Source organism: Dermacentor silvarum, chromosome 1 (genome assembly GCF_013339745.2).
Source record: "Dermacentor silvarum isolate Dsil-2018 chromosome 1, BIME_Dsil_1.4, whole genome shotgun sequence".
NCBI classification, from domain to species: domain Eukaryota; kingdom Metazoa; phylum Arthropoda; class Arachnida; order Ixodida; family Ixodidae; genus Dermacentor; species Dermacentor silvarum.
The window spans coordinates 83,651,501-83,677,771 of record NC_051154.1 but is presented as its reverse complement, the minus strand read 5'-3'; the positions used below and the strand labels follow the sequence as shown (position 1 = coordinate 83,677,771).

The 26,271-nt window shown below is 45.0% G+C and overlaps 2 protein-coding genes across 5 annotated transcripts in view; one reads left to right on the top strand and one right to left on the bottom strand.

The window, feature by feature from the left end:
• Nucleotides 1-879: 879 nt before the first annotated feature.
• On the bottom strand, nucleotides 880-10,371 carry LOC119449013 (protein LSM14 homolog A-B-like). The gene is made up of 4 exons (XM_037712240.2): nucleotides 10,115-10,371; nucleotides 7,820-7,995; nucleotides 1,646-1,817; nucleotides 880-1,352 (listed from the first exon to the last, which is right to left on the bottom strand). The coding sequence occupies exons 1-4, from the start codon at nucleotides 10,233-10,235 to the stop codon at nucleotides 895-897; spliced, it is 927 nt and encodes a 308-aa protein (XP_037568168.1). The 5' UTR covers nucleotides 10,236-10,371; the 3' UTR covers nucleotides 880-894.
• Nucleotides 10,372-10,620: 249 nt separating this feature from the next.
• Nucleotides 10,621-26,271, top strand: part of LOC119431670 (transcription initiation factor TFIID subunit 4-like) — a 99,498-nt gene continuing 83,847 nt past the window's right edge. For 3 of the 4 annotated variants that reach the window (XM_037699169.2, XM_037699157.2, XM_037699152.2), the window contains exon 1: nucleotides 10,640-11,724. In XM_037699169.2, the coding sequence (XP_037555097.2) occupies nucleotides 10,669-11,724 (1,056 nt within the window). In that variant the 5' untranslated portion in view covers nucleotides 10,640-10,668. Of the gene's footprint in view, nucleotides 11,725-26,271 lie in introns of all 4 variants that reach the window. The other variant, XM_037699164.2, reaches the window with a different exon arrangement.

Genomic DNA, 26,271 nt, shown 5'->3' with positions numbered 1-26,271 from the left:
TAAGCTTTTGCTTTATGGCGGTGTCGGAGCAATGCCGCCACGTGGTTTGGCGTGCTGCCGAGAGCATTTTCGGTGCGCGGTTATGTTCGCATTAACAGTCGCAAATGCTTTCGCGTTCTCGCCCATTGGAATACATAACTTTGACGGGACCACAGTGTCAGTTCGAATTAACGAGATTCGACTGACTGTTTTGCAAGAAATAAATGTTTTCTGCCCTTGCACCTCAATATGGGCTTTTCAGGTTCAATTTTTACTGGATTCGGATGGTACGTTTTTCCGGATGGTACGTTTATTTTTAGCGTATTACGCCATCCGCTATCTCTCCCCTCTCCGGTGCCTCGAGCGCAACGGAAGAATGCGCGCTTCCTCCCTGCTTTCTTGTGTGCACGAGATTTAGACACGGTCGTCTGCTCCCCTCGGAAATACACCATACGGCGTTATCGCCCTTGGACTTTACATGGAACATGAGCCAAAACCAATTTTTGGTGCCATAACACGTCATAGACACGATCTTTAGATAGCAAATACGGATTTCGAGGGCCATACTTTTGTTGGCGGAAACCGAAAATACGTCATAAGTGTCGCCCCTGGCACTTTGGGCGGCCAATGCCATCGTCAAGCCACCAAGCCAAGCGACATGAAGTCAAAATGCCCGCTGGGCTGGCAGTTCGCAACGTATGATGCGGGAACGGTCCCAGTTGTGACGCAACAGCGGGGTTATCAATGCATTGGGTTCTATGGGAGCTGTGCCGGGACCGGCCGAAAACGATGTAAGAGCCGGGAAAATGCAGCACCCGGGAACAGAGGGGTGGTTCTACTGTACTTGCAAATGCTAAAGTATTTACTGGTAATACAGTACTTGTGCTGTATATCCTACCCAAAATAATTATTTCCTCATGGATTACCATTCTCTATAGAGCGCAAAAATATCCAACAGATATACTCACTGATCTTTGTCTGTGCCAGCTTGTTCTCAAGTTCCTGAAACTCTGCATTGGCTTGCTCAAAGTCATATTCACGGTCAAACTTCAATGGCTCCTTTGGCTTTGCAGTGCGGAACGTCCCCTGGCGAGGACGTGCACCTGCTGCTCCAGATGAACCACCAGCAACTCCTCCCCTACGGCCTCGCTGCTGCTGAATGCCCACTTGTCGAGACTGTGGTGGCAAGGCTTGCTGGTGCTGCATCTGTCCATGCTGCCTGCTTGGCCCTGCAGAACCCTGCTGACCATGGCTTCGCTGAGAACTCCCACGTGGGGATTGTCGTTTCTCACCGGGAGGACCGGAAACCTGAACTCCAGCATCCATCGTGGGGCTCTTCCGCTGTGCAGGAGTTGTACTGCCAGACTGAGAACCTAAATGAAAACGAGAATGCAATACTGATGAAACGGGAGCACACTACTCTATGGAAGATGAACCTCCACCCTAAGTGGCCTACAGCTTGGCCAATCGGAAAAGTACTTTGATGAAGTGGACAAATGCTTCAGGTCCTCAACTAAAATATGTGGCCTTGCACTGCCAGCTGCTAGCCTCCAGGTCAGCTGTTACTAATGAAGATTCTAGTGCCAAATTCAATTCCTTGACCAAAATTAGTTATACAAGTGTGGCATGCCCAATGTGCCAATTGTCAACGACCAAGTGGTCTCACCCGATTGTTGGGATCCACCGAGACTTGGTGGTGGCTGCTGTGAAGGCTGTGAAGTATACTGAGAAGCCATAGAATACGACGGTAGGGTTCCCACTGGGCCATATGATGCAGGTGCTTGGTTGTATGTCGGTGCAGAAAAGCTGGCTCCAGTGCCAACTGGAGTAGCTGAATGCTGCATAAAGAGTGATAATGAGATGGATTGATTAACTAGGCGCAGAATCAATCCAACCACTTGCAGCTCTGCCACTAACAGCAAGAAAATCATGAATTAGCACAGGCAAGATTACGAAAATTACAAAGAAGGGAATGCATAATGCTTGTAGCAATACAAGCATAATGCACATGGAGCAACACAAGCACACAGTAAAAGAAAGGTGAAAATTTGTACAGTTACGTTTACAACAGAAACGCTGTAGTTGTAGAACTGGAGTTGTGGTCGTAGGAAGGATGTTTCCTTGCAGCTCGTTTGAAGCCAACAGATCCAAGGTCACAATAGCAGTTGCGGCAAGCGGTTGCATTTTGATTCAATGCGAGGGACTAAGTTACAAGCATTGAGTATCATGGAAGACATCCGCAAATAAATAGGATGAAGAGCCATTCAATTTCAGCCCATGTCAGGAGGAGCGCTCTGTGATGCAAGTATTATGCTGCATCACAAAGGAAGTGATGAGGCTGTTTATGTTCTACAGTAATTTGAGAGTTTCCAGAACAGTTGCGAGGGCCTACGAGCGAGATGCAAATGGCAAGATTTCTTGCCTTCCTCTAGGCTCACCAGCTAAGTTACGATTGCCTTCATGACAGGGCTGTCTATAATAATAAAAAAATTCTGGGGTTTTACGTGCCATAACCACAATACAGGGGTGGGAGTGCCCAAAGTCATTTTGGAGCAAGTAAAATTGCATCTTGGAGCTGTTTGGAGCAGACAAAATTTTATTTTGCCGCAATATGAAGCGGATACTCACTTTGATGCAGTTTGGAACAGGCTAATCTCAAACAGAATAAACCAAAATGAAGCCCGGAGTTGAAGCGTGCTTTGTAGCTATATCGTACTAGAATATTGGAGTGGAAGAGTTGAGTTCCTAGTTGTAAAGCTGAAAAGACGGGTGGCACTACGATCGAACTATATATTCCCACACCCGATGCTCTTGATGATAGCAGAAAATGTTGCTCACATTGTGCGGTTCCATCGGCGCGCTAACATAATTTCAGGGTCCCCATATGTCACCGCAGACCCAGAGCCACAATCAACCCTGGGCTGGTTATAACTTAACTATTCCAATCCGTTTCTATTGCGATATAAATTAAGTGGACACTCCAGGAGGATTTCTTCAGTCGCCGTTGCCGTCAGCGTGACGTTCCGTATAAAGCCCAGGGGCGATAAGCATAGGCACGCGGCAACGATGTTATGTGCGAGTGACAGCGGGTAAGCACGCTGTATTCCATTGCGCGCAAGGCACCGATGAAGGGGAAGGAGGGGGGGAAGTTCTAGTCTGGCTGCTGCTGGCGTGGCCGTGCGGGCTCCATCTTGAAAGTGATCTGCGATGGGGACAGAGTGCGAGTGCTCATGGCTTTGCGTGCGCCGTGTTTTCGCCGCTTAGCTCGCATGAGACAGTACGAAGGTCAATTCGCCCGCTGCCGCGCCGATCGGACCACTCAACTGTATTCCAATACACCAAAAGCAATCGCCCTGGCCATCCCAGCAGCAGCAACAACAGCCGGGTGCGACAGCGCGCACCGGCCACTTACCGGAAGTGCCGGAAAAGGCCAGTGAATAAGCGCGAAAATTACGAGAAACTGTCCGGGAGGCGCCTTTTCGGAGACCGAATCCGCTCGCTGTGCACGGCCATTGCCGGAGTACACACGCCGAAGCCGTTCTGGCACAATTTTGGTCAATTTTCCGTGTTTGGCGCAGGAGTTCCACCCCTGACAATACGATTATGAGGCACGCTGTAGTGAGGGACTCTTGACCACCTGGGGCTTTTTAATGTGCACCCAATGCATGATATAAGGCCATTTTTGCATTTCGCCCACATTGAAATGCGGTTGCCGTGTCCGGGATGAGATTTCGTGCCCTGGGCTTCGCAGACCAGTCATTTAATAGTACACATTTAGGCCCCAGCTGCATCATTGATGAATTGACCGAGTGCCTAAACACAAAAGCCTTGTTGCAGACCGAAGCGTAACAAGGTAATTCTGGCAAATAACTCACATTTTACCTACAGCAGAACAGAAGTAAAGGGACACTAAAGGGCAAATGTTAAATCAAGCTGAAGTGATGCTCAAGAATGTCTAAGGTGTCAATATTACAGTGAACGGAGATCTAGTTATCGAGAAATTGAGGTAAATTCAGGACACAACTTGAGTCTACCTTGCATCATTGATGAATTGACCGAGTGCCTAAACACAAAAGCCTTGTTGCAGACCGAAGCGTAACAAGGTAATTCTGGCAAATAACTCATTTTACCTACAGCAGAACAGAAGTAAAGGGACACTAAAGGGCAAATGTTAAATCAAGCTGAAGTGATGCTCAAGAATGTCTAAGGTGTCAATATTACAGTGAACGGAGATCTAGTTATCGAGAAATTGAGGTAAATTCAGGACACAACTTGAGTCTACCTTGGACATTCAAGTACTAGCCCCAATGACAAACTCATTATTCCATCATTAATACTTAACCACCGAGAATAAAATAATCATTGCATTGCATTATAAGGAAGAAAATTAGACTCATCTACTTTTAGACTCAATAAACCGACATTAGACTTGACATTGATGAGGGCAAGCAAAAGGTCTCAATTTACTGTGCCACACATGCTATCAAGTTTCAGTAGTTTCGCAATTATGTAGCAAGCATAAACTGGAAGTAGCAGAGAATCGCACACTGGCAACGTCAGCCCTCAGCAGCATGTTACGCTCTTTGCAGCTTAAATGGTTGAAACCAAGCCCAGCATCGCGAGCCAATGTGTCATAGTCGGGGTGGCTAATGAGGCCTATTGTGACGAGGGTCGAAGATAATGTTTACGATGTGGCACACGCTTTCCCTTCCGCTTTCCACTGTCTTGGCTCAGTTCCTGGCTGCATTTATGCGTTTTGCGCTGAAAGCTTCTGTGCGGGCTGTCAAGGTGCAAGTTTACTCCCAGACGGCAGTAAAGGGCAGTGATGGGGTATGCAACAATGCAGAACTTCCTGGCAGAGAGCGGGCGATTTGAATTGAGCTATTTCTTCGCACGAAACAACCACTGCGACGTTTTTGGAATGGTATTTTAACAGTTCACACATTGACTTAATATTTGCCTTTAGTGTCCCTTTGCCTTATGTAGAAGCAGTCTACTATTAGCAGGAACATGTGTGGCTAGGTATGTGCTGCACAGCCGCTTGCCAGTTAAAATTCCTTTTGTCATACTAATGGCCACTCAATGTTGGCGTGGGAAGAGTAGGAGAACCTCTTCATGAGAAAGGAAACTCAGTGTAAAACATGGCAGGCTGGCTGAAGTTGTGTCCGAGTAGAAGCAATTTTCCCCCTTACAGAGTAGCAATTTTCTGCTGGCAAGCAGCTAGTGCCTGACTGAATGCAAAACAATCTTGTGTTCCCGTTAATGACTGAACCCCACCTGCATGTATACTCCCTGTAGCCATACCCACTTCTACGAGGACTACAGCCAGATACAAGGACTACTTGAAAACCAGACAAGGTAATTCTGCTTCCACAGTAACTAAAGACCAAAGCTTCAATAGCCGCGTTTACATGGAAACGGTAGAAGCACATCGTATTAATTTATAGCATATACACATGTCACCGTTCACATGAATGAGCATTGTTTCAGCAAACCGTCACCTAGTGTCATGTTTGAGAGTGAGCACTCGTACTTTGAATGAGCCCGATGTTGCTGTCGCGTTCCTCAGGTGCATGTGGACATATTTACGCGACGTTAATTTTCCAACAACATACTGTATTGTATCAGAATAACTCCACTTCAATCTACCCCTGTTTGGTGCATTAGATGAGATACGTCATTTACATGAGTTTACATATGTGGTCGTATCTCAAGTTGATACAATACACTTGTCGCATTCATGTAAACGCCGCTAATAAGAGGAGCTGGAAGATTAAATCAAGCAGTCAAGTTGACATCTTTTGCAAGTACAAATGCGCTTTAGTTTAGCACATTGCAGTATGTATGGTAATTTGTTAGAAAACTAGTGCTTTCATATGCCATACCATGAACCTCTTCAGGTGCGAAATTGTGGACTGCCGTCCAATTTACATAATTTATGCCAAGGCAATCGACAGTACTGCGAGAAAGACATGGAGGTAGGGTGGTGCTTAGTGCATTTTCCGAGAAGCGATTCATTAGAGGAATTATATTTTGAGCAGTCAGTATTGCTCCAATTTCTGCATTAAAAATCTAATCATCGGCTTGAAGTAAAAGCACAATTTATTGACTGCAAGCATTAAGAGGAAAAAAAAATTTACAAGCCTCTGCTGGAACGCGTCACACCCCATCAAACATGCCAGTAACTTAAGCTAATGTGTCAAATGTAGCAGTATAGAGCACACTGGAAGTGAAATGGAGGCACCTTAAGCATGCAGGGGGGGGGGTTTCATTTCACCCGATGCTCAATGTACGCTGCTTTTTATTGGCCCCCATTTCACATTTCGTGTTTTACAAAAATTGCAAGTACAAGTTGTGCCCAGAAATGTGGATAGAGCACCTGAAGGGGTTACGCTAGCATCTTGTGCCCAATTTTAAGATGTTCGGTATAGCACCAGCAACTTGCAAGCACATGTGGGCCTTGTCTACTTTTACGTGACGAAAACAATCTACCACTAGAATTTCAGTACCAATTTGTGTAATTCACATAAAATACAGCCATACATAGCAAGTGCATTACTCACGATATCACTGCACACTGCATGCACCTTACACACGAGTGTGTGAACGAGAAGTGGCGATGAACATTCCAATAACATGCACCTGTGCTCGACTGTTGGTCCCACTAGATCTCTCTGCCTATGCTGCTAGTGTTGGATGGACATAGCAAAATGTTACTTGGTTGTGGGACATGGTCCAAGTATGCGAATATAAATGCCTGCATTTTCTAAACAAGATCTACTACGAAGGGGGTACTAGGGTTTAATGTACAAGGTCCCAACAGGCACAGAATTAACTCGGGCCACTATGCTAGCATGACAATGCAAATTGTGTGGTTCGAGACAAAAATGGACAAATATCTGCGACTGCTGCCAGCCTATCACTACTTATACTCACAACTTCATGACCCATTCCATTGTCTACAGATGTTTTTACTACCCGTTTCACCCAACGGTACACCTTGGGGATGATTATAGGGCATTAGTGTCCAAGCCAGTGATGAAGGAAAAGGTCACTACAAAATCCAGCTTCCAGAAGTAATTGGACTTTGTTAAAGGTGCCACTGGTCATGTGTTAGTGAGCTCTAACATCTTGAATTCCAGCTCAGTATCAGCCACCATGAGTGCCATGCTTTCAACAAAGAGGCAGCTTTAGCTCGGGGCCAACATCAGATTTCCCTATTCAAATGAGTAAAAATCGCAGCAAATGCGGGACCAGCTTGAATGAAATTTGTTGCCTATGAGAAACTCTAAAAAGCAGAATTTTGTTTTGGACCTCGTGTCTTACAAAAATTGCAGAAAATTGTAAAGTTAAAAAGTAAGGTTTACAAATCCTGAACTTTTGACCAAAACACATTGCGTAATCTGCATCTGTTAGAGCATCTAAAGCAGAAATAGTCGATATAAATAAGCTTATAGATAACGCGAAACTCAACACTCACAGGGGTTTCGCAGCAAATTTGCAGAAGTCTTATCTTTATTTCAAAGTCAGTGCTGTAAACTTGGTACTTTTGTACTTGGTAACATTTGTAAAAAATTGATGGTCGAAACAAATGTTGCTACAGTAACTATATTTTTAACCTTTTAAATGTAACAAACCTCATCAAAATCAGTGTTTTGGATGGTGAGGAAAATCATTTCACTGCACCATGCATTTAGAAAGCTTCCTCTTAAACTATGCATAAAATGCAGCGTCTACAGTGGAATCTAGGCCAACACTAGGTCGAAACCAGGACATACAGCGACATTTTATGTCACCAAAGTTGCATACCAGGCCATATATAACCAACACAGGCACTTACTTGAACAATGGCAGGATCATTGGTCAGGCCTCCAGGCAGAGTTGACTGCGGTTTAGGAGGCTCAGACACTCGGAGATCTTTGATGTCATGGGCCCTGAAGATGATGTACTCGTAAACTTCATCTCTAGGTGCAACTGGGCGATCAGTTGGGCGATCTTCTGTGCCAAAGGACCGCACTACACAGAAAGGGTGCAATAGTATAAAGTACTGGTCGACAAACAACGGAGTGGCACCCCGACCCCAAGATGGACGGAACTTCAGGCTTGCAATATACCTAGTTTCGTTCATAATATGAATGAAATGTTTGACACGACGTCTTGGACGAAGCAAGAATAAAGGAAATGGCTTAAGGTTACTAATCTAAATCAAGTTGCATGATTAGAACATGCACAAAATATGTATCTGTACTGTCTCTAAAGGTGGAAGAACCGCCTCTGGAGGCAATACATGTTATAGACTGCAACGAGACTGCAACGAGACTGCAGACTGCAACGAGATTAAACCCTTTGCCGACAACCCATTTCCTCACAACAAATGAAGTGAACATACAAGGATACAAACATATCTGCAGAACAACAGGGCAGGATAGGCTAGTTATGCACAATAGACCTGTGCATCTCACAACCTGGTTAAGCTGAATGCAAAAACTCAAATCATGGATGCTATTCGACATGTGTCCAAGAGCATCCCAAGCAGAGCAGCATTCAGTGCACAAGCTCACGCATGTACAGTGCTGTTGATGCTACACCTTAATTATGGCAAAGTTAGTTGTATTGCCTATTTCTAGAACTATTGGTTCGCTGTGCGAAACAGCTCCCACTCAAACTTGCTGCCTACATGACAGTGAAACGTTTACCGTCTTAGTTTTCAGAAAATGTGTAGCAATGGCATTAGCAACACTGAGAAACCAGTATGGATTGACAGTGCTATTTTAAAGCAAGCAAATTTTAGTGCCTTCCTACTTGAAAGTGAAAGTTTAAAAATAGCACTGAGAAACCAGTATTGGTTTCTCAGTGCTATTTTAAAGCATGTTAAATCTAACTTTCAAGTAGGAACGCACTAAAAATTTATGCCCTATGCATAGGATTGCAAGTAGTAACTGCAGCGCTTGAGCAGTTTAAGATTTTACAGCATGACAAATTTAGGCCATTTTCGGCTTACATTTTTCTACAAACATGACGAAAATCAACACACCTTCGCAGCACTATCAAAACCTGCTGCATTACTACAATTACACTTGCATGCGCAATGAGCTGACCATCTCAGGCCTGATAAAAAGCTCTACCGCAAAGTGGCTGATGCTACGAGGCGAGTACGAGAACAAATTGTTGCAAATTCCTCCGTGCCACAAGCCTCTACGCGACTCATTTCGAACGGCAAGACGCGCATAGCTAAAGTAGCCTCATGACACCCCACAGCCACCAGGGCAGAATTCAAAGTCCGAAAGTAAGCTAAGCAGGGATACGGCCGCGTGCTTTCAGCTAGTGAAACAGCTGACAGTGTCCTATAGGGGGTGAGAATGCGAACCGCAAGACAAGCCACAAGACAAGCACGTAGCACGTGCACGCGCAGCGAACAACACATTACGCAATTCAAAGTGACGGCGGCAAGTTCATGCCAGTTGGACGAGTTTCTTACATATGCGGTATGAGAGAAAGAAAATATCAAGGAGGGCCTAATTAAAACATTTTTGTAGGTGATGCATTGAACGCAATGTCACGTAATGCAATATACAGAAGCGATAACGGAACGCGTTGTCATTCACAACAAAGGGGGGAAGGGGTGGCGGCGGTGAGACGCTGAAGGATGGTTTTTTGGCAAGTACTGCAAAATTGCGTGCAAACTGACTAAAATGTGTGTTCTGCAATGCCGTACTTTAATATGCGCACACGGGCACTTGCGTAGCATGTTTCGCACAGATGCAAATTGGCAGTTTCACTCTGATAACGTACTGAAGTCGTAAGCCTAAAAATGACAACGCAGGAGAGACTGAAACCTGCATAGTTCACAGTTTTCTTTAAAACGTTCAACATGCAGACGACAGCTACACGTTTCCAGGCACAAAATTCTACTCAGTGCTACATTCGCAACCACTCAAGAGTCTAAAACATTGAACCCACATAACGGCGGCAACTTCTACTGCTTGCACTTATGCTTGGTCTCCTGAAAACGGCAGGCACGTGACAATTCTTAACGTTTGAAAGCAACGACCACAGCAAACGAAATGTGTATTACACATAAATGCTGGTAAAGACTAAAACGTTTAAAACACTTGGGCAGGACGTTGATACTGACCTTTAGCCAAAGCGACGGTTGACTCTTTGGTATCAATTGTGTACAGAATGCCTTCATACCGAATCTCTGACTTTGATATTAGGCTTATTTTGCTGCCCAAATACGGTATACCGGTACTCATTGTGAACTGTGGAACAAATAATGTGCTGCCAGCACGATCACAATAGATTACCGCAGCCTAACGTACACAATCGGGGTCTAATCATGGGATGAGGAAATGGCGGTCCTGAACCCGTTTTTACGCAACCGGCCGGGGAGGCGCCACCATCGAAAACAGTATGCAAAATAGCATCGTCCTAATACTTCTATTCAGCTCAACCAAGTGGAGTTGGTAAATGTCAACCGTTTTAACTTTAACAAAAATAAAATAATAAAAATTGAGAAACGAATATAATTACAATTGAATTTTTGATATAATGTTTGTTTCAGAGCGTTGTGAAAAATATTTTGCCGTAACAGAGAATGCTTGATACTGGTATAAGCGCGTTACTACCCACAATTCCTTGCCGGCGGGGACACGCATGCGTACTTTATTTTTCAGTTGTAACTCGAAAATGGCGTCAGCCAAGTCTCTAGAGGAAATGCTAACCACAGATGTGGACGAGTCAGTAGTAAGCGAATTAGTAGGGTCTTTAGAGTCACAACTCTCATCTTCTGGGATTCATGCTCCAAATCAAGAACTCAGCGTCAGTTCAGCAACCACGAATCACGTCAATAGTGTGCCAGTTTCGGACGGTCTCCAGCGCCTGCAGCACGACGGACAAAAACACGGTGTGGCTGCAGCGCTTGCAAATTCATGCCCAAGCATCGTGGTGTCGAGCTTTGGAAAGACGATCGCGACCACGTCTCACATTGTTGGCGTTAGTAGTTGCGCTTCTTCTCCTGCCAGTTCTACGAACACTGTGATGGTGACTTTGCCTGGCGCTCTCCCAGCTAGTGGCTACATAAACCAAGTTACTGGCACGACGCAGCAGGCTTTGCTGAACACATCGCTTGTGCGCCCGATCAGCAACTCGGACATAAAGATTGTGTATTCACCACAGGGCCACTTTAACGCGGCTAATCTGGCTGCCGTCAATAACGCTGTTATCCAACAACGGGGAAATGTGAAAATACAGGGTGTCCCGAACGGAAGCACCGCTATCCGTTCCAGCCCGCATACGCCCGCCACAACTCCTGGACTCAGTGCCATTCACAATCTGGCGAACGTTGCTTCGCAGCAGACGCCTCTCATCATCAGCCAACCGGCCAAACCGCGCATCGTCGTAGACCCGAAGGATCCGAAGGCCGCATTCAAGCCGCAGATCCTCATCAAGCAGGAGCCGCCGGCTGCCTCGGTTGGCCAAGAGTTTCTGCGCTGTTCGTCACCTGCTGCGGGCGTCATTCAGGCGTCAAAAGCCGGTCCACAGCCCGTTAGCGTTGTCACGCAGGTTGTGTCCAGTCCGAGCATCCTACCGCCTGGTGTGCAGATCGTCAACGTGAACCCTGGCCGGCCCGGAGCGCCAGGCGTCGTCGGCCAGAAGACGCTGGCGCCCCGGGTCGTCATCGGCAGCCCTGTGCGGTTGGCTCCGCAGATGCTGGCTGCCCGTCCAGGAGCTCCGTCCGTTCAGGTATGTGGTCTCGCTTGCGTTCGACCGCCTTATGTAACGGCGACCACACAGTCTATTGAGCCGCGTTGCCGTCGCCCCCCGTGGGGCCTCGTGGCTTCACGCGCGCCCGAGTTGCGCGTGGCCTGTCACCTGTGACATGTCATTCCCGAAGTGGCATTCGAACCACGGGTCGCCGAAGGCGCCTCCGTCAGGTGGAACGCTGCACTCCCTGGCTCTCCTGCCTGATCGCTGGCAACTCACCTAGTGTTTGTGTGCTCTTACCAGTCGCATTGGTTTTCTTGCGGTTGTTTGTGAGCAAATTGCAGAACACTTCGGATTTTGTTTCGGTTAAGCACCAATAACAGTCAAAAACATGTTTTCATGTTTTTGGTTGTTGAATTTTTTTTTTTTCAAGTGCTCAAGATCTCTGACAGTGCAAGTTAGCAAGCGTATGTATGCTTCTCAGTCATTCATATTCCATGATTCTCTTCTCTCGGTTTTGTGCATATAAAACTGGCGGCCCTTGTGCGTAGCAATAAAGCTTTCGTGGTGTTTTTGCAATGTATATTGTGGAGTGTGATACATCCAAGGTGATGTTCAGTATGTGAAAAGTAGCAATTGTGAGCTGCTGCGTTTATTGAATTTGGAGCTGCTGCAGCAAAGGGTTGCAGGTCTCCTTTCTCCCCTGTTTTTAACCATGCTAGCCGTTTGGTAAGTTTGTAAAGTGAAGGAAGGTTGGCTGTTTGTAGTAGAAAATGATGGAAAATTTGGTATTGGCAAGAATGCTGCTTTACAGATTTCGTTTTCAGCTGCCTCCCTCTGTGTGATGAGCTTTCAATATTTTATTCCTATTTGAGTTATGTCATGTAGGGCTTATTAATGTTTGCACTATGACATAACACATTTGGTGAAATTAATTTTACAGGTTTAGTTAGAATATTTGTAGTAACCACTATTGGGTGGGGTGGGGGGTGTGTTATATATTACAAAAAAAATAACTATTACAGACAGTCAGATAAATTTTGATTTTAAATCTACGTTCAGCAGCCTTGATTTACTGTTGTTTAACGTAAGTAACCTGGTGTGCAAAATTTTGCGCAAAGTTTGTAACAGTCAGGACAGCTGTGAGCTTTTTTTTTTTTTTGTAAGGTGTTGCAGAAATTCAGGAAATTAACTTGTTTCCTCTGGGGTTAGCTCATATGTACGTAAACTAAAGTCCCTCAAACTTAAGTTCACCTGTCTGTCCCTACCTGTGCTTCTCTGGACACAGTGTGCTTTATAATAAAGCATAAAATCAAACTACAAGGATTCTTATTAAACTGAAATGCCCTGTTGAGAGGTTTTGTTGCTGCAGAATGTGGGATCTGCGAGGATATAAGGTCCGTTCGATTCGCTTGCACCACTGTGAACCAGGTCACGGCGGTTCACGAGAAGTTTAGAAATTGTGCAGCTCGATTTCTGCTGTGCAGGCACAGCGCAACACTCAAAACGAATGCCAAGGTGCAGACGCGGTGCAGGCGTTATGTTATGTCCGAGTAATTTGCACGAAATGCGCAAGTTTGAGAGGTCCTGCACTGCAGGTATGATCGGCTTCTGGGTCGTAAATACACAACACACTTGCGTAGACACATCAGACGTCTGCGCAAGCGGGTTTTTAACGGCGCCCGCACTCCTATGCTGCATCGTCTGCGGCACTGCTGCTGCACACCTTTACGCCTGCACCACGGTGTTGCCTGCACCAAGTCAGCACCGACAGTGGAGTGGGTGCAGCAAAGTTATGAACCAGCCCTAGACTTTTCTGCACCTTTTGAAGTGAACGGCGTGGTTCAGTGGGCACCATTGCTGCACCGCTGAAACGAATGGCAGGGTGCAGCAGCTCGTGAACTGGTTCAGATGTAGCAGGCAAATCGAACGTACCTATAATGTCCTAAAGGATGCTTCAGCTTTTTGCAAGCGACACATGCATGTTGCATTGTGCCATGTTTTATGCTTAATCCTTTCAGATCATACAGAAAGCAGCTGAAATATTATAACCACCTTTCAAAACACTGCAATTTGCATTACTTCAGGTCATAGTCCTGGTTTTGTTCTGTTTCTGTGTTATGGACATGAAATATTTATACTAACATCAGCTTTCTTTGTCTAGCATTTTTATGAGTTAGAGTTACTTTTAAGTGCATGATACTCCAACATTGATACCTTCTTGAAAGCATCTGTGCACTGCCAAAAAGAGTCGGGCATTGCTTCAACCCAATTTTTGAGTGTTATTCTGGTCATGCAGTACAGCGGAATAATAAGTTATTATTTAATAATAATGTAATTATTACTATAATAATTACTTATTCCTCAGAACAAGTCTGAGGAGTAAGTAATGTATTGTTTTTGAGAAACTAAAATTTTGCAGACAAGGGGTTGCATGAAGAAAAATAACGAATCATCTTTATCCAGGGTTAGATTGCTGCTTGTCATCCACGTTTGTTTCAAAGTCACTTATTACATTTTTAGTTAATATAAAGTCCTGCGTGACACTGGTAGAGATGCTACTCTTTACATTTTCTCAATCTTGTACCATGTTGCTCTCTGGGTTGAGTCTGTGTGGGATTCCACATTAAAAAAAAAAAAATTCATCATGATGAATGCCAGCAGCACCCATCCAAAACCAAGGCGGGGCTTAAATTTATGTACAGATTCTTTCTTTCGATCACTTCTGTCTTGTAACAGAGTTACGGAAAATAAGGGTGTAGGCTACTTCTGAGAAAATGTGGGATGTATTTCTAGAACTGACAAAAGGCTGAGCAATGCATACAAATGATTGTTTTTTTTGGGGCTTAGTTACTACGAAAAAGAAAGAGTGTAAGGAAGGAAGAGTTGAGCACAATTGTTTATTCTTTAATTAGTGTGGAATAGGCTGCTTGAATATCTCCAAGCACTGCTTCTACGGTTGTACGGGGCCAAATACAGCCTAAAAATCACAATTTGAAAAGTCATACCATATGCACTCAAGTAGGCGCTGCACTCGTTCATACTAATGCATTTTCTAATAAAGGGCTCAGTTTCCGAGAGCCTGGTGCTCAGTGCAAAGATTGAAGTAAGGAGCAAGAAACATTTATGTGGTGCAACTTTGGTCTGTGATGTACAAACAATCTGGCTAACTTAGAGCTTTAAGCATACTGATGTCATCTGGATGCTGAAAAAGGCCGCTGCTGCTTTGCCTCAGTTCCCGGGACTAGCGAGTGACAAGTATGAATTCTACACCATGAAATGCCACCGGTTATACCTGGTGCTCCTCTTTTCAACACAATTTTATTTATGGGGTGTTATATTGCTGCTTGGCTGGTGGCACACGTTGGTGACATTGATTCATAAATCCTGTCACCATGGGACCCATCAAAAATAGAAAATCCTGCCTTATCTCCTACAATTCCAGAAGTGTTTCAACACCTGTGCTTAAAAAGTAATACAGAAAACTACTAAAATTATTTTTGGCAGTAATATTCTCATAGCGCCGTTCATCACCTTGTCCTGCAAAACTGTTGACAGAAGTAATACTATGGGCTAGTGCATGCTACTATCCACATTGTTTTTTTCGCCTTGTAAATATCCCATAAACATTTTTGATTGTGTATTGTGTCATAATAATAGTGTTTAGTGAATATAAGTTGTGAAAAGAAGGCAAGTGTCAAAATATGGCTGGGATAATGTAACAATTCTATTTTCCTTTCTGCAATTCGTGATGTCTGAGTGGCACTCCACCTGCATTGTCATCGGGATTGGCTGGTCGTAAGCAGTGCATGATAAGAAAGGAATAGAGTTGAGTGAAAGGAATAGGTACATTATACTAGCCCAGATGGCTGTCTCTTCGATGAATAAAATGCATATTAGAGTGCAGTTTTTCAAAAGATTGGATAGGGTTTTAATGCTACAGGCCTACAACTGTTTATGTGGCTTGACGTTGAGCTGTGACCCTGTCCTTTGTGACCCGTTTTATAGCCTGTTCTTGTCAATGTCTTCAGACAGGCCAACTTTCCATGTGAATTTCATGAAAAGAGAAAAACAAATTGCATCTGTATTCCCCAAGAGTGCATACAATCCTGTATTACTGTCATCAAAAGCTATGAGTAGGGATTGACTCTGATCTGGTGGTACGTCCACATGCCATCCTTGTTTTAACACAGTGAAGTTATCAGTAGCCAATATCCTGTATAGATCTCTTGTCCAGTCAGCTTGCTTATTCTGGGTTTAGAGCACAAGTTTGGGTTTGAAATGTCCTTCACTACACTGAAAGGCTGTACTTGACTGTGCTCTTTGCAAATGACAAATTGTCATGCCTGTGTCATACCTTGAGGCTGGCATGTGCCCTGATGTACATCGCCAACTGTGGCAAAAAGTCCCTGGTACTGGTACCACAAGCTACCGTGAGATGCAGAATACCAGACAGAATTTGGTTTAAAGACATTCTTTGGCTGCTCTTTTTTTATCAAGTTTCTGAGGTACTTCATGAGCTTCCTATAAATTTTTGCGACTCCCAGAGTGATTGTGGCCCCATAGTTTGTGCAACACTGATTAATGAGAAGGCAGCCTCCTGCTAAATCATCCTTGTATCTAGGCATAATCTGATATGTGTATAGGGGGTTGGGGGGGGGGGGTCGGTCTGTAGACTTAATAACATGCTGCATATTTTACTGTGCTATTTAAACCACACTATGCAATGTTAAGTAATTTGCGGAGCACTTTAGGGGCCCGGGATGTCGTCCCTTGTCAGTGGGTGTCACGCGCAATACAAGGTCTTTGTAAGACATAATATTCCCATAAAATTCCCCTAAAGATGGATAAAATTAAACGAAATAAGTATAAAATAATATACAATAAGGAAAACATCATGAATTAATGCATTCATTAACCCAAATTAATGAAAACTCGATCGAAAACGCCAAGCTGGTACTGAAACTAGTCAGGAGAGGGCGCCACAGCCTCACAAGTGAAAAGTTTCCACTAGGGCGCGCTGAAAGACAGCCGTTCTTGCACTCTTTCCCGCCATGGATGCCGAGCAGCAAGCACGCTTGGAGTGACAGTGGGCACTCGCTCGTGAAAGACAGCACTGACGCAGGGCTGATCACGCGGTGCGCGCCCGAGAAGCTGAAGTTGCTCGCCAGTGCAGGCAAGCTAATTCCAACATCGTGAAAAGAATAGCTAAGCACATGATTAACACAACGGAAACACCGGCGAATCACTGCTCCACACTTCCCCAGCTTTCATGTTGAGTGGAACTGCATTACTGCCGAGTTTACCATTGCATTTGATGTCCTTAGCGAGCATTTTTATAAGTGCATCTACCAAAAGCGAGCGACGCGCAATCCACTTGTATGCTAAGCGACAAAGAAGTAAGTGGAGGCACCCTCGCGGCCAGCTGAATGTGCTCTGAAAACAAGTGACGCCAGCGTTTTATCCTAGGCTGCCAGTAGGAGTGTTCTGTGCTGTCGTGTTAGCTTTTCCAATGAGCAGCTGCGTGAGAGCACACAGCGAAGCAAAGCGTAAACCCTCTGCTTAGCGTTCTGCCATCTGTACGCAGATACGCGACTTCTTGATTTTACACTATGCTTCTTCTTATAAAATAAATCCACTTTGTTCACCTGATCTTGGCTGTCATCCTGGCTACCTCGGGTCTTACTCTGCTTCCTGCGTTCCATGCTGATCTCTGAGGAAGTCTTACCTACGGCGTGCATGCACAGATATCCAACGGAACGCCGTAGAATGCAGGACGTAACAGAATGCTTGCGTCTGTGCATGAGAACAAAGACTGTCTTCTATTTGGCATTACACCAGCCACTTCTGTGTTAATTGCACTACGTTTGCCACTAGGAGAAATGAAAGCAGTGTTGCAGAAACGTTTGGTTATTATTTCATGTTAGTTGCAGAGCAAGGTTAAACATGAGTGAAATCTATTCTCCGAGATGCAAGCAGACAATTTCATAGGTGCGCTGTGTGCATTGGGAATCCAAGCTGGCATTGGCTCATAAAAATCCGCAGTGCCAGCTTGTTTGCACTGTGGTTTTTTATCATCAAATACAACACAAGCGCATGAACGTGGTGTTTTAAGCCACCAAATGCTACCTATTTAGAGTATTACTACTATTTCTTTCATATTAACATGCAATTTCACCTTTCAACTGCACTTACTCTATAGCTGTCCTGAAATTATATTTGTGGTAATTACTTGGAATAATTCTCCAATTTCTTGGCCAATCTCTCGTAGTGGGTATGAGCCAAGAGTTGGATGGGCAACAATGGCTCCAACCAGTACCCATTTCTTGGCCAATTATTCATCACATGCAACACAAGCGCATGAACCTTGTGTTTGAAGCACCTAATGTTGCTTATTGATGCTTCTGTTCTGTGTGCCTTTATTTCTTGCTTTTCTTTGTAGAATGTTATGGAGTTGTCTACTAAAGTGAATGGTTTTTTTTTTTTAGCTCTTTCGCCTATTTTCGTGGTAGTTGGACTTTCACTGCTGATTCAAAGGACACAACCTCTCACGCAACCCAGTTGTGGGGCACGTTCATCGCCGAACACTAACTATTACAGCTCTTTGAGATGCATGTGTTGTCATGTGAGAGCTTTGGGTCATCTGAAGGTTTAGATCAGGGCTGCAAAATGCGGCCTGCTGACCTCATTGTCAGGGTTATGTCTTGGTGGTCTGGGAGTCTGGCATCACACAGAGGGTCGCGCTTCATGCCGCCGGTGCATCCCTAAAAGGGGCAGCTGGCCTATGCTACCCCTACGCTAGCGGGCCCGCACTGTTGTCCATACCTTCACGGCGAGAGTTGCTTGCTTGGTGATGAGTTGTGAGGATGAGAGTTTGAAGAGACAGATAACGGGTTTATTCACATAAGAGAATAAAGTAAGCTTATTTACAGGTAAAGGCATACTCGTACTGGCAGAAGTACAGAGCACAGTGCATGATAACATCGTAGCCCACAGCTACAGCATTCTGGGAGCACTTCTACATTCTGGCTGAGCATGTAAGATGGCTTCTTAAATAGCCGTCATCTTCCCTAGATCAATTGCTAGCAAAACATGGCATGTCATATCAGCGAACCCAATGGCCTATAGTCATTGCCAAACACACCGCCTCTGAGATGAATGGGGAAAGGGGGAAGCAAGTACACTAAACACATTGTTCCAGGGGGGGAGGCCAATCACACAAGCTCCCCGGAAGGAAAGCCACTCTCCAAAATCTCCACCCACTTCTTGACTGGATGAATGTGTTGGCATGAAACCCAAATCATCCTTTCTTTCTGGAAAAGCCCTTTTGGACCTTTCCAGAAATGCGCGTGCACCGTCAACGGCGGCTGCAAGGCAGTATGGGAAGACGGAGTGCGAGCCGCTGTGGCTTCCGGAGATTCGCCTGTTTGCCTTGCCTACAATGTGCGAGCCGCCCATGGCCTGGCTGCCCGGCGCTCCCTTCTCCCACAATACCTTGCACCTAACCGTCAGCGGAGGGAATGCCGCTGTGATTGCTGCAGCGCCTTCGCTCATTAGAATGCTGTTCCTGTCATCATTTCAATGACACCAGCATCCGCTCCCCAGCTAATGCGCCAAACGTAACAACATGCAGCCCTCAAGCAGATTTTTAGCATCCCCCAGCTCAGTTTAGACTTCTATGGTGTGCTGGTACTGCAATCAGAGCATGGCCATATGATGATAAAAATGTCAACTTTGTTGCCAAACACAGTGCATGACATGAACCATTGGCGGCGTCAGATACATTAACACACAAAGGGTGTGGAAATGCAGGATCTCTTATCCACTCCATGTTGGGAGTGGATAAGGAAGGTGCACTACTACTGAATGTATTCATTAAGTTACCCAACTCCAATTGGAGACTGCTTTATTGGCACAGTGTCCATAATTAAATCGAACATGCTTTTTTTGATATGTTTCGATTGAGTGATCGCGGATGGTAGTGCTTGTGAACAGATGCTTTTGTTTAGTGTGTTTTCCCAAATCTTTAGTCTTGACAAATATTTGTTCACATTGTGGAACATGAGGAGTTAGTGTCAGTTAAGGTTGTTTGGATCTACTAAAATTGTCACCTATGAAGTCCAGGGCTTTCTGCTAGGCCATTGCAATTTTTTTTAACATGCTGCTCTTTATATATACATATTAAGGAGCTTGTAATAAAGTGATCAAGCCTTGGCGGGCCTATTTCTTGACATGCTGCTAGCCCAACTCATACTGTTAAAGGTTGCAGAGACAGCCACCTCTTGTCCACTCTAATGGTGAAAGCCACAACATTTTCTATCCATATCATACCTGAACACTGAAATAAGAATCTGTATCTTTTATTATTTTAACGCGATAGGGTTAAGGGCCCTGTGTTGCAGAAAATCCGGCGTCGGTGTGCGATGCGGGTGGCGGAGAAAATACTCCCCAACCACCCCGACCGCGCAGGCCCTCAACGTGGTGCAAGGTCTTGGTGAACAAAAATTGAATTTCTCACAGTGAAATCCATCAGGAAAATGGTAAAGTACGACTTTACCATTCGGCGTCGGATTTGCCGTCGGATTGTAATTTGAATGTACGAGAAAACCTAATTCTGTTAGGAGGAAACTCCAACACAAACCCCTTTTCCAGCATTTATACCAGACCTACAGCTGTGCGTTGCAATGGAACGGGTCCCCATAACGCTGTCACGTTCTACTCTTAAAGGCGAAGCTTAAGCGTCCTCCAATTTTTTCTAGCCATCAGCTGTTTATAAATTCAAAAATAAACATTCATGTGCATTAAGAATCTTAAAAACCCATTGAGAACCTTTTAGTAGCATTCCAAGAGTATGTCATGTCATTCGAAGATAGATGCAGTGACCACCTGTTTCATGGCCCTTTCTTGGTGATGCTGGAAGACTGCGACTTCTGCATTGAATACTGTATTGACCTGCGGTATCAACTAGAGCTAAAAGGCGTGCAAAGCCCCACCTTTGATTTTATGGGTACCTTGATGAAAACAAATATAGAAACATCGATGACCCGCCATGGTTGCTTAGTGGCTATGGTGTTGGGCTGCTAAGCATGAAGTCGCGGGATCAAATCCCGGCCACGGCGGCCACATTTCGATGGGGGTGAAATGCGTGAACACTCGTGTACTTAGATTTAAGTACATGTTAAAGAACCCCAGGTGGTCCAAATTAATCCGGAGTCCCCCACTACGGCATGCCTCACAATCAGATAGTGGTTTTGGCATGTAAAACCCCATAATTAATTTAAATAATGAGAAACATTGATAACGATGCCTTGAAACTGGTGTATCTCATTGAAAACGCCTGTCTGTGAGCAGATGTTTTGTACCTGATGAGGACAACAATGAATGACAACATACAAATGCTTGTCTTCCTGCAAGCAAGAGATGCACCGCTCCCCACAAAGTGCAGCCTGTATGGCTCCTAGAGAAGTTGGTTTTGGCCCTCGGTGATCTTGAGTTGTGCAGCCCTGCTTTAGATACTGTGGTGGAGCGCTTGGAAAGGACAACCTTTCTCTTCTCCCACCACTCTCTCCCTCTGTGGCGGCTGTGGAGAGGGCTCTGGCTGTGGAAGAGAAGGATGGCAGTCGCCTTTTACATTGGAACTTGCGCTGCTGATGATGAATCTGCTTATATTTATAGCCACCGATACTGCCGCCTTAGATGTGCTGGTTAATCGCTGTGTCCTCCACGGGATTGGGCAATGAAACACCAAACACAAATATCCCCACTGCAACAAATATACACCTTCAAGCAAATCATTCCTTTATAAAGTGTAAGGGTCTGAAATCTGCTTTCAAAGTGCTGTGAAATGCACCCCAAATGCGTTCTCATCCAAGAAAAGTTGGAAGAGTGACGAAGGTGTTGTGTTGAGCGAAAACACCTCCAGTATGCTGCAAAACGTGGCCCTGAATGTGAACATTCGCATTTGTCAATTCACTTACATTGACAATCATCATTGATGGTTTCTGCACGTCCTGCCACCTGTCGGAAGTTTACACTATTGTCCGGCCTTGTTTCATTGTGTTGGTGAATGGTAACTTGTAATGGGTTATTTCATCCATATTGATGTAAGGAAAAAAAAAATGCGTATTAGATTTTGATGACTCCACTCACTCGCCACATAAGATGTAATTAAATTTAATTAAATTGTGGGGTTTTACGTGCCAAAACCATGATTTGATTATGAAGCACGCCGTAGTGGAGGACTCCGGAAATTTGGACCACCTGGGGTTCTTTAACGTGCACCTAAATCTAAGTACACGGGTGTTTTCGCATTTCGCCCCCATCAAAATGCGCCCGCCATGGCCGGGATTCGATCTCGCGACCTCGTGCTCAGCAGCCCAACACCATAGCCACTGAGCTACCACGGCGGGTCATAAGATGTAAGCCATGCTCTGATAACTTCAAACCGGTATGTCACACTGGTCAAAGCTCTACCAGACAAGAAAAGAAGTGACAGACATATAGTTTTTAAAAGAGTGCTGACACCAATTTTTTCTTTATTTTGCCTTAGTGGGTAACTGTTGGACCAGTTCTTTAGCTTGAAACAATCCCAGCGCTAATGCTTTCAGATTTGACTGCATTGTGATGTCAAGAGAGCTCTGTGACAACGTTATAGACACAGCTGGTGATGGTAGTGGGGCATTGCAAATCACTGATGTACAAATAATGTACCAATCAGTTTATGTAAAACACGGTATAGGTGCCTCAGGCGTGCCTCATAATCAGATGGTGGTTGTGGGATGCAAGACCCGAGAATTGAATTAAATTTTTATGAATTTTCAAAGGCAAAATTAGCAACAATGAAATGCTTGCAAAAGTGAGACCTTGATGTTCATGTGGTCATTTGTATATCTGTAAATAAAATTGTAATGAAGTTCTCCTGGCAGTACTTGAAAATATCGACGATGGGGGGTGGTTGTGTAACTGACTGACCCTGCCCCCGCCTCCGGTTGGAAGATCTCCGGGATTTAGTTTCTCCGAACTTGGGCAGGTATGGGTGCTGGTAATGTGCAGCGATTGAGCTGAAACTCATTTAGGGTTGCTTTTCTTTGCTCCCTAAGTTGGTTGTGGTGGGACTTGATTGCAAAGACATGAGGCCAGGCAACAGGGTGTTGCGAATGTCGATGGTCCGAGCGGCCACGAAGGGTTGCATGTGTGGTGCCGTGCCAGGTGCCAAGAGGAGGAGTTATCCAGGGAGATTAGAAAATTGTTTTATATACACTGTACATGGTATATTACAAGATGGGCTCCATGATATTGGAGCCGTCTACGTGCTAACATCTTTGCATGTGGTAGCGTTTACATCTCCGAGCGTTCTCCATGGTCGAGCGTGCTCTACATCGTCAAGCGTGCTCTACATGGTCAAGCCTCAAGCGTCTCTCAACACTCAAGTCCCCTGTTTTATCCCTTCCGTTTCCCTCTTTCACTCGACGAGGGAATACACTTTAGTTCCTTTAGCCAATGACAGTCTTTGATCAGGTGGCCATATCCCGCACGTGATGTGTCGTCGTTTCCCGCCGGGCTCCGCCTCCAATCTTGTTAGGTCGCCCCCGAACACAGGCAGCGGTTGACACCTTGGGAACCGAACGTTGATGTCGTTCCCCCGGGATTGCCAGACACGGGCCCCTTTCAAGATTCGCCTCTCCATAGCGGTCAGTTCGCGGAACCAGGTAGGGTGGTGGCTGTCTCGAAAGGCAGCAGTCGGCGTAGCGTCGTCGTGGTTCGGGCGGCGCTGGTAATTCACGGGACCGCACCAAGGGGCGACGCTGCCGTTTAGCCACGCATGAGGTAGCCCGGAGACCAACTGCTAATCCCTCAGTCCCAGGTGACAATTCTCGGCCGCGAGAAAGGGCGCCAGGTTGGCGCGTCTGAGTCGGCGCCGGCCTCCTGTGTCCCGAAGGACCGCCAGACACAACAAGGGGGACCTAGTATAGTTTCATAGGTCAGGGTGTGTGCCAGTTCATTCCCATTTTGGTTCGCATTGTGACACATCATTTTAAGTTAGTTTATTACTATGTATTGATGAATGCCCCGGTGTCCATTGACTTGTCACTTGTAGTTGTGGATGAGACGTATAAGTTAGATTTGAGGTTTTCGAAGACATAATGAGGTAGGGTGGAATTGTGAGAGGCCCTGCAGGGAACCTGGCTGTCAGTCTTTATGGGTATACTATTAGTAGGGTAGCAGGGTAGCTCTGCTTCCAGCGGAGTTAAAACATTCATGTGATGGTTTCGAATGACACAGACACGATCATAGGATATTGGCTTGACCATCTTGGAATGCAGCATCTGTGTAGTAGGTAGTAGTTTGGTCTGCAGAAGGTGTCTGTGACGCCAGACATTTTGCCCTGTCTACTCTTCTGGAATGGTGGTACGTGGGGTCCATTTTTCAAGGTATAGGTAAGACTTTTATAGCACGAATAACATCCCATGGAGGTGTTGCTGGAGGCAGGACAGGCAGGTGTTGTGTCTGGTATCCTGGATCATCAAGGATTTTTTTTTCCAAAGGCAGACATTTGGAGACTGTGAATTTGTGCATGTCACATTGTTCCCCTAGGTTGTTAAAAATACCGGTCCCATCCAATTTTTTTGTTAGATGTGAATTAAGGGATCCCTAGTGTGGTACGGTAGCAAGCATGTAGAGCTGCGTTTAGTTTTGTTTTCCCGAGTCTTTGTTGGTTGCATGTACGGAAGTTGATGAAGGTGCAGGAAAGTATTAGTGCCTCTGTAATATGGCGTAACTGGTCATCCTGCACCTCGGTGTCTGCAAGTAATTTGGGATAACATGTGTTTGGACTTCTTGAACTTGTTCAGTGAGCCTTTGTTGCCAGATGTTCCACTTACACTCGTCCTGACGCCAAAATGCCAGAATTTGAATGTGTGGCTTTCGGGGAAGGGGTCGACTGGCTATCTGTAAAGATATTTGTGCATGGTCTTGCTCGACTTTAGGTTCGCATCCATTCGAGACTTCTAGGTATTCGATCTTTTCTTGAGATCAGGAGAGCCCTATAGATTTGATGTAGTCGAGAACGATCTTAATACGTTTTTGGAGAGTGCACTCTCGTGGAGCTGTAAATCCAGTGTTGCACCACAGAGTTATAGCGTCAGCATATACAGTGTGTTTCAAGTGATGTGCTTGTTCCAGATGATTCAGGAGGTCGTTTATAACAAGGTCGTTTATAACTTGTTTTTTTTTTCTTTGCAATTTGGGAAGTGTATCTCTTTATGCACATTTTTCATATTTGAACTTTTCTTAGAAAGTCTTATGTCTGGCTAAAAAAACTGTTTTTCCCAAAGCAAGCAGTGGGTGAATGCGCTCCTTGCTTACCGTTCATTTTCCTAACAAAAACTTCCGGCACGAAAACCAAAATGCTTTTCTCGAATCAACTATTAGCGGCGAGAAGTTGGAGTGGCGCCCTCTATGAGTGACGTCACGGCCAGGACGGCGCTCGCTCGGCTGCTGCGCGCGCTCGTTTCCTTCGTGCATGCTTGGAGTATTGGTGGCTAGAGCCATACTTATTGAAGGATATGCCAGCTTCTCTTTACTGTCATGCCTGAATGGCAGTTTCTTCTACAAAACCGCGAGTCATGAAAATTTGCGGCGTAGATATCGCAAGCTATATAGCATTGAAGGGGTCTATTGGTTTTAGCATTGCGTATATGCGCAGTGTCTGTCTGTAAACTTTGCGTAAAAAGAATGTCTCCAATTTCAACACACGAAGTTGTGTATGATGCTCTGCAAAACACTTAAGATACTCTTAGTGCTTAGCTGTGAGAGACATTGCATTTTACAAGGAAGAAAAATCATGGTATTAGTATTTGATGTCAATATTATAAATACGTGTTAGAAGGAAACTGCACAGCAAATCTTTTATGATGATTCTTATTACTATGGTGAGTTGTTCTAGTCAAATATGGCTAATTTATTAATGCGTAAAAGGAAGAGTTAGGCGCGTTTTGCATGAAAACGTTTGCTAATACTTTCACCGTTCTTCAAACACGCAATGGGCACCCAGAAAACGCATTGCTCATGGCTGTTAACACGATGGCGCGTCACGAATAATATGTATATACTTCACGAATACCATAACAGCAATCACCTGAAAGAACAGTTTCGTGGTTAAGATCGAGAGCCTATCAATTGCACGCGAGGAAATGTTTCATAGTGACCCTCAGTTGCCTTTATCGACATCGTGGCACAGCCCTTACGCAACTAAATCTACCAACTGTGGTTATGGTGAGGCATGCATTATTCACGAAACCCATCAGTTCACAATTTCAAATTGAAACCATGAAGCAGTTCAAGCGCCAATTGCAGTGCCTAAGGTATACTCAAGGCTATACAGCGCAGCCGAAGAGGAAAATTCAAACGTCTTCTGCCTCACCATGTCTCAATCCTGCGTTGTCCAACTACACAAAAAGAGAACTATTCGCTTCGTGAGTACATAAAAGAGAACCTCACATACCCGCCTCATAGAGAAGACACCACAAGACTCAAATGAATTCACTTGATTTTTGACCTCCACAGGGGAATAATGATATCTTCAGT

Coding starts and splice junctions, on each gene's coding strand:
- LOC119449013 (XM_037712240.2), bottom strand. CDS start 10,235: ATGAGTACCGGTATACCGTATTTGGGCAGCAAAATAAGCCTAATATCA. Junction 7,996..10,114: donor AACCGTCGCTTTGGCTAAAG/GTCAGTATCAAC, acceptor CTTTCTGTGTAG/TGCGGTCCTTTGGCACAGAA. Junction 1,353..1,645: donor CGGTGGATCCCAACAATCGG/GTGAGACCACTT, acceptor GTTTTCATTTAG/GTTCTCAGTCTGGCAGTACA.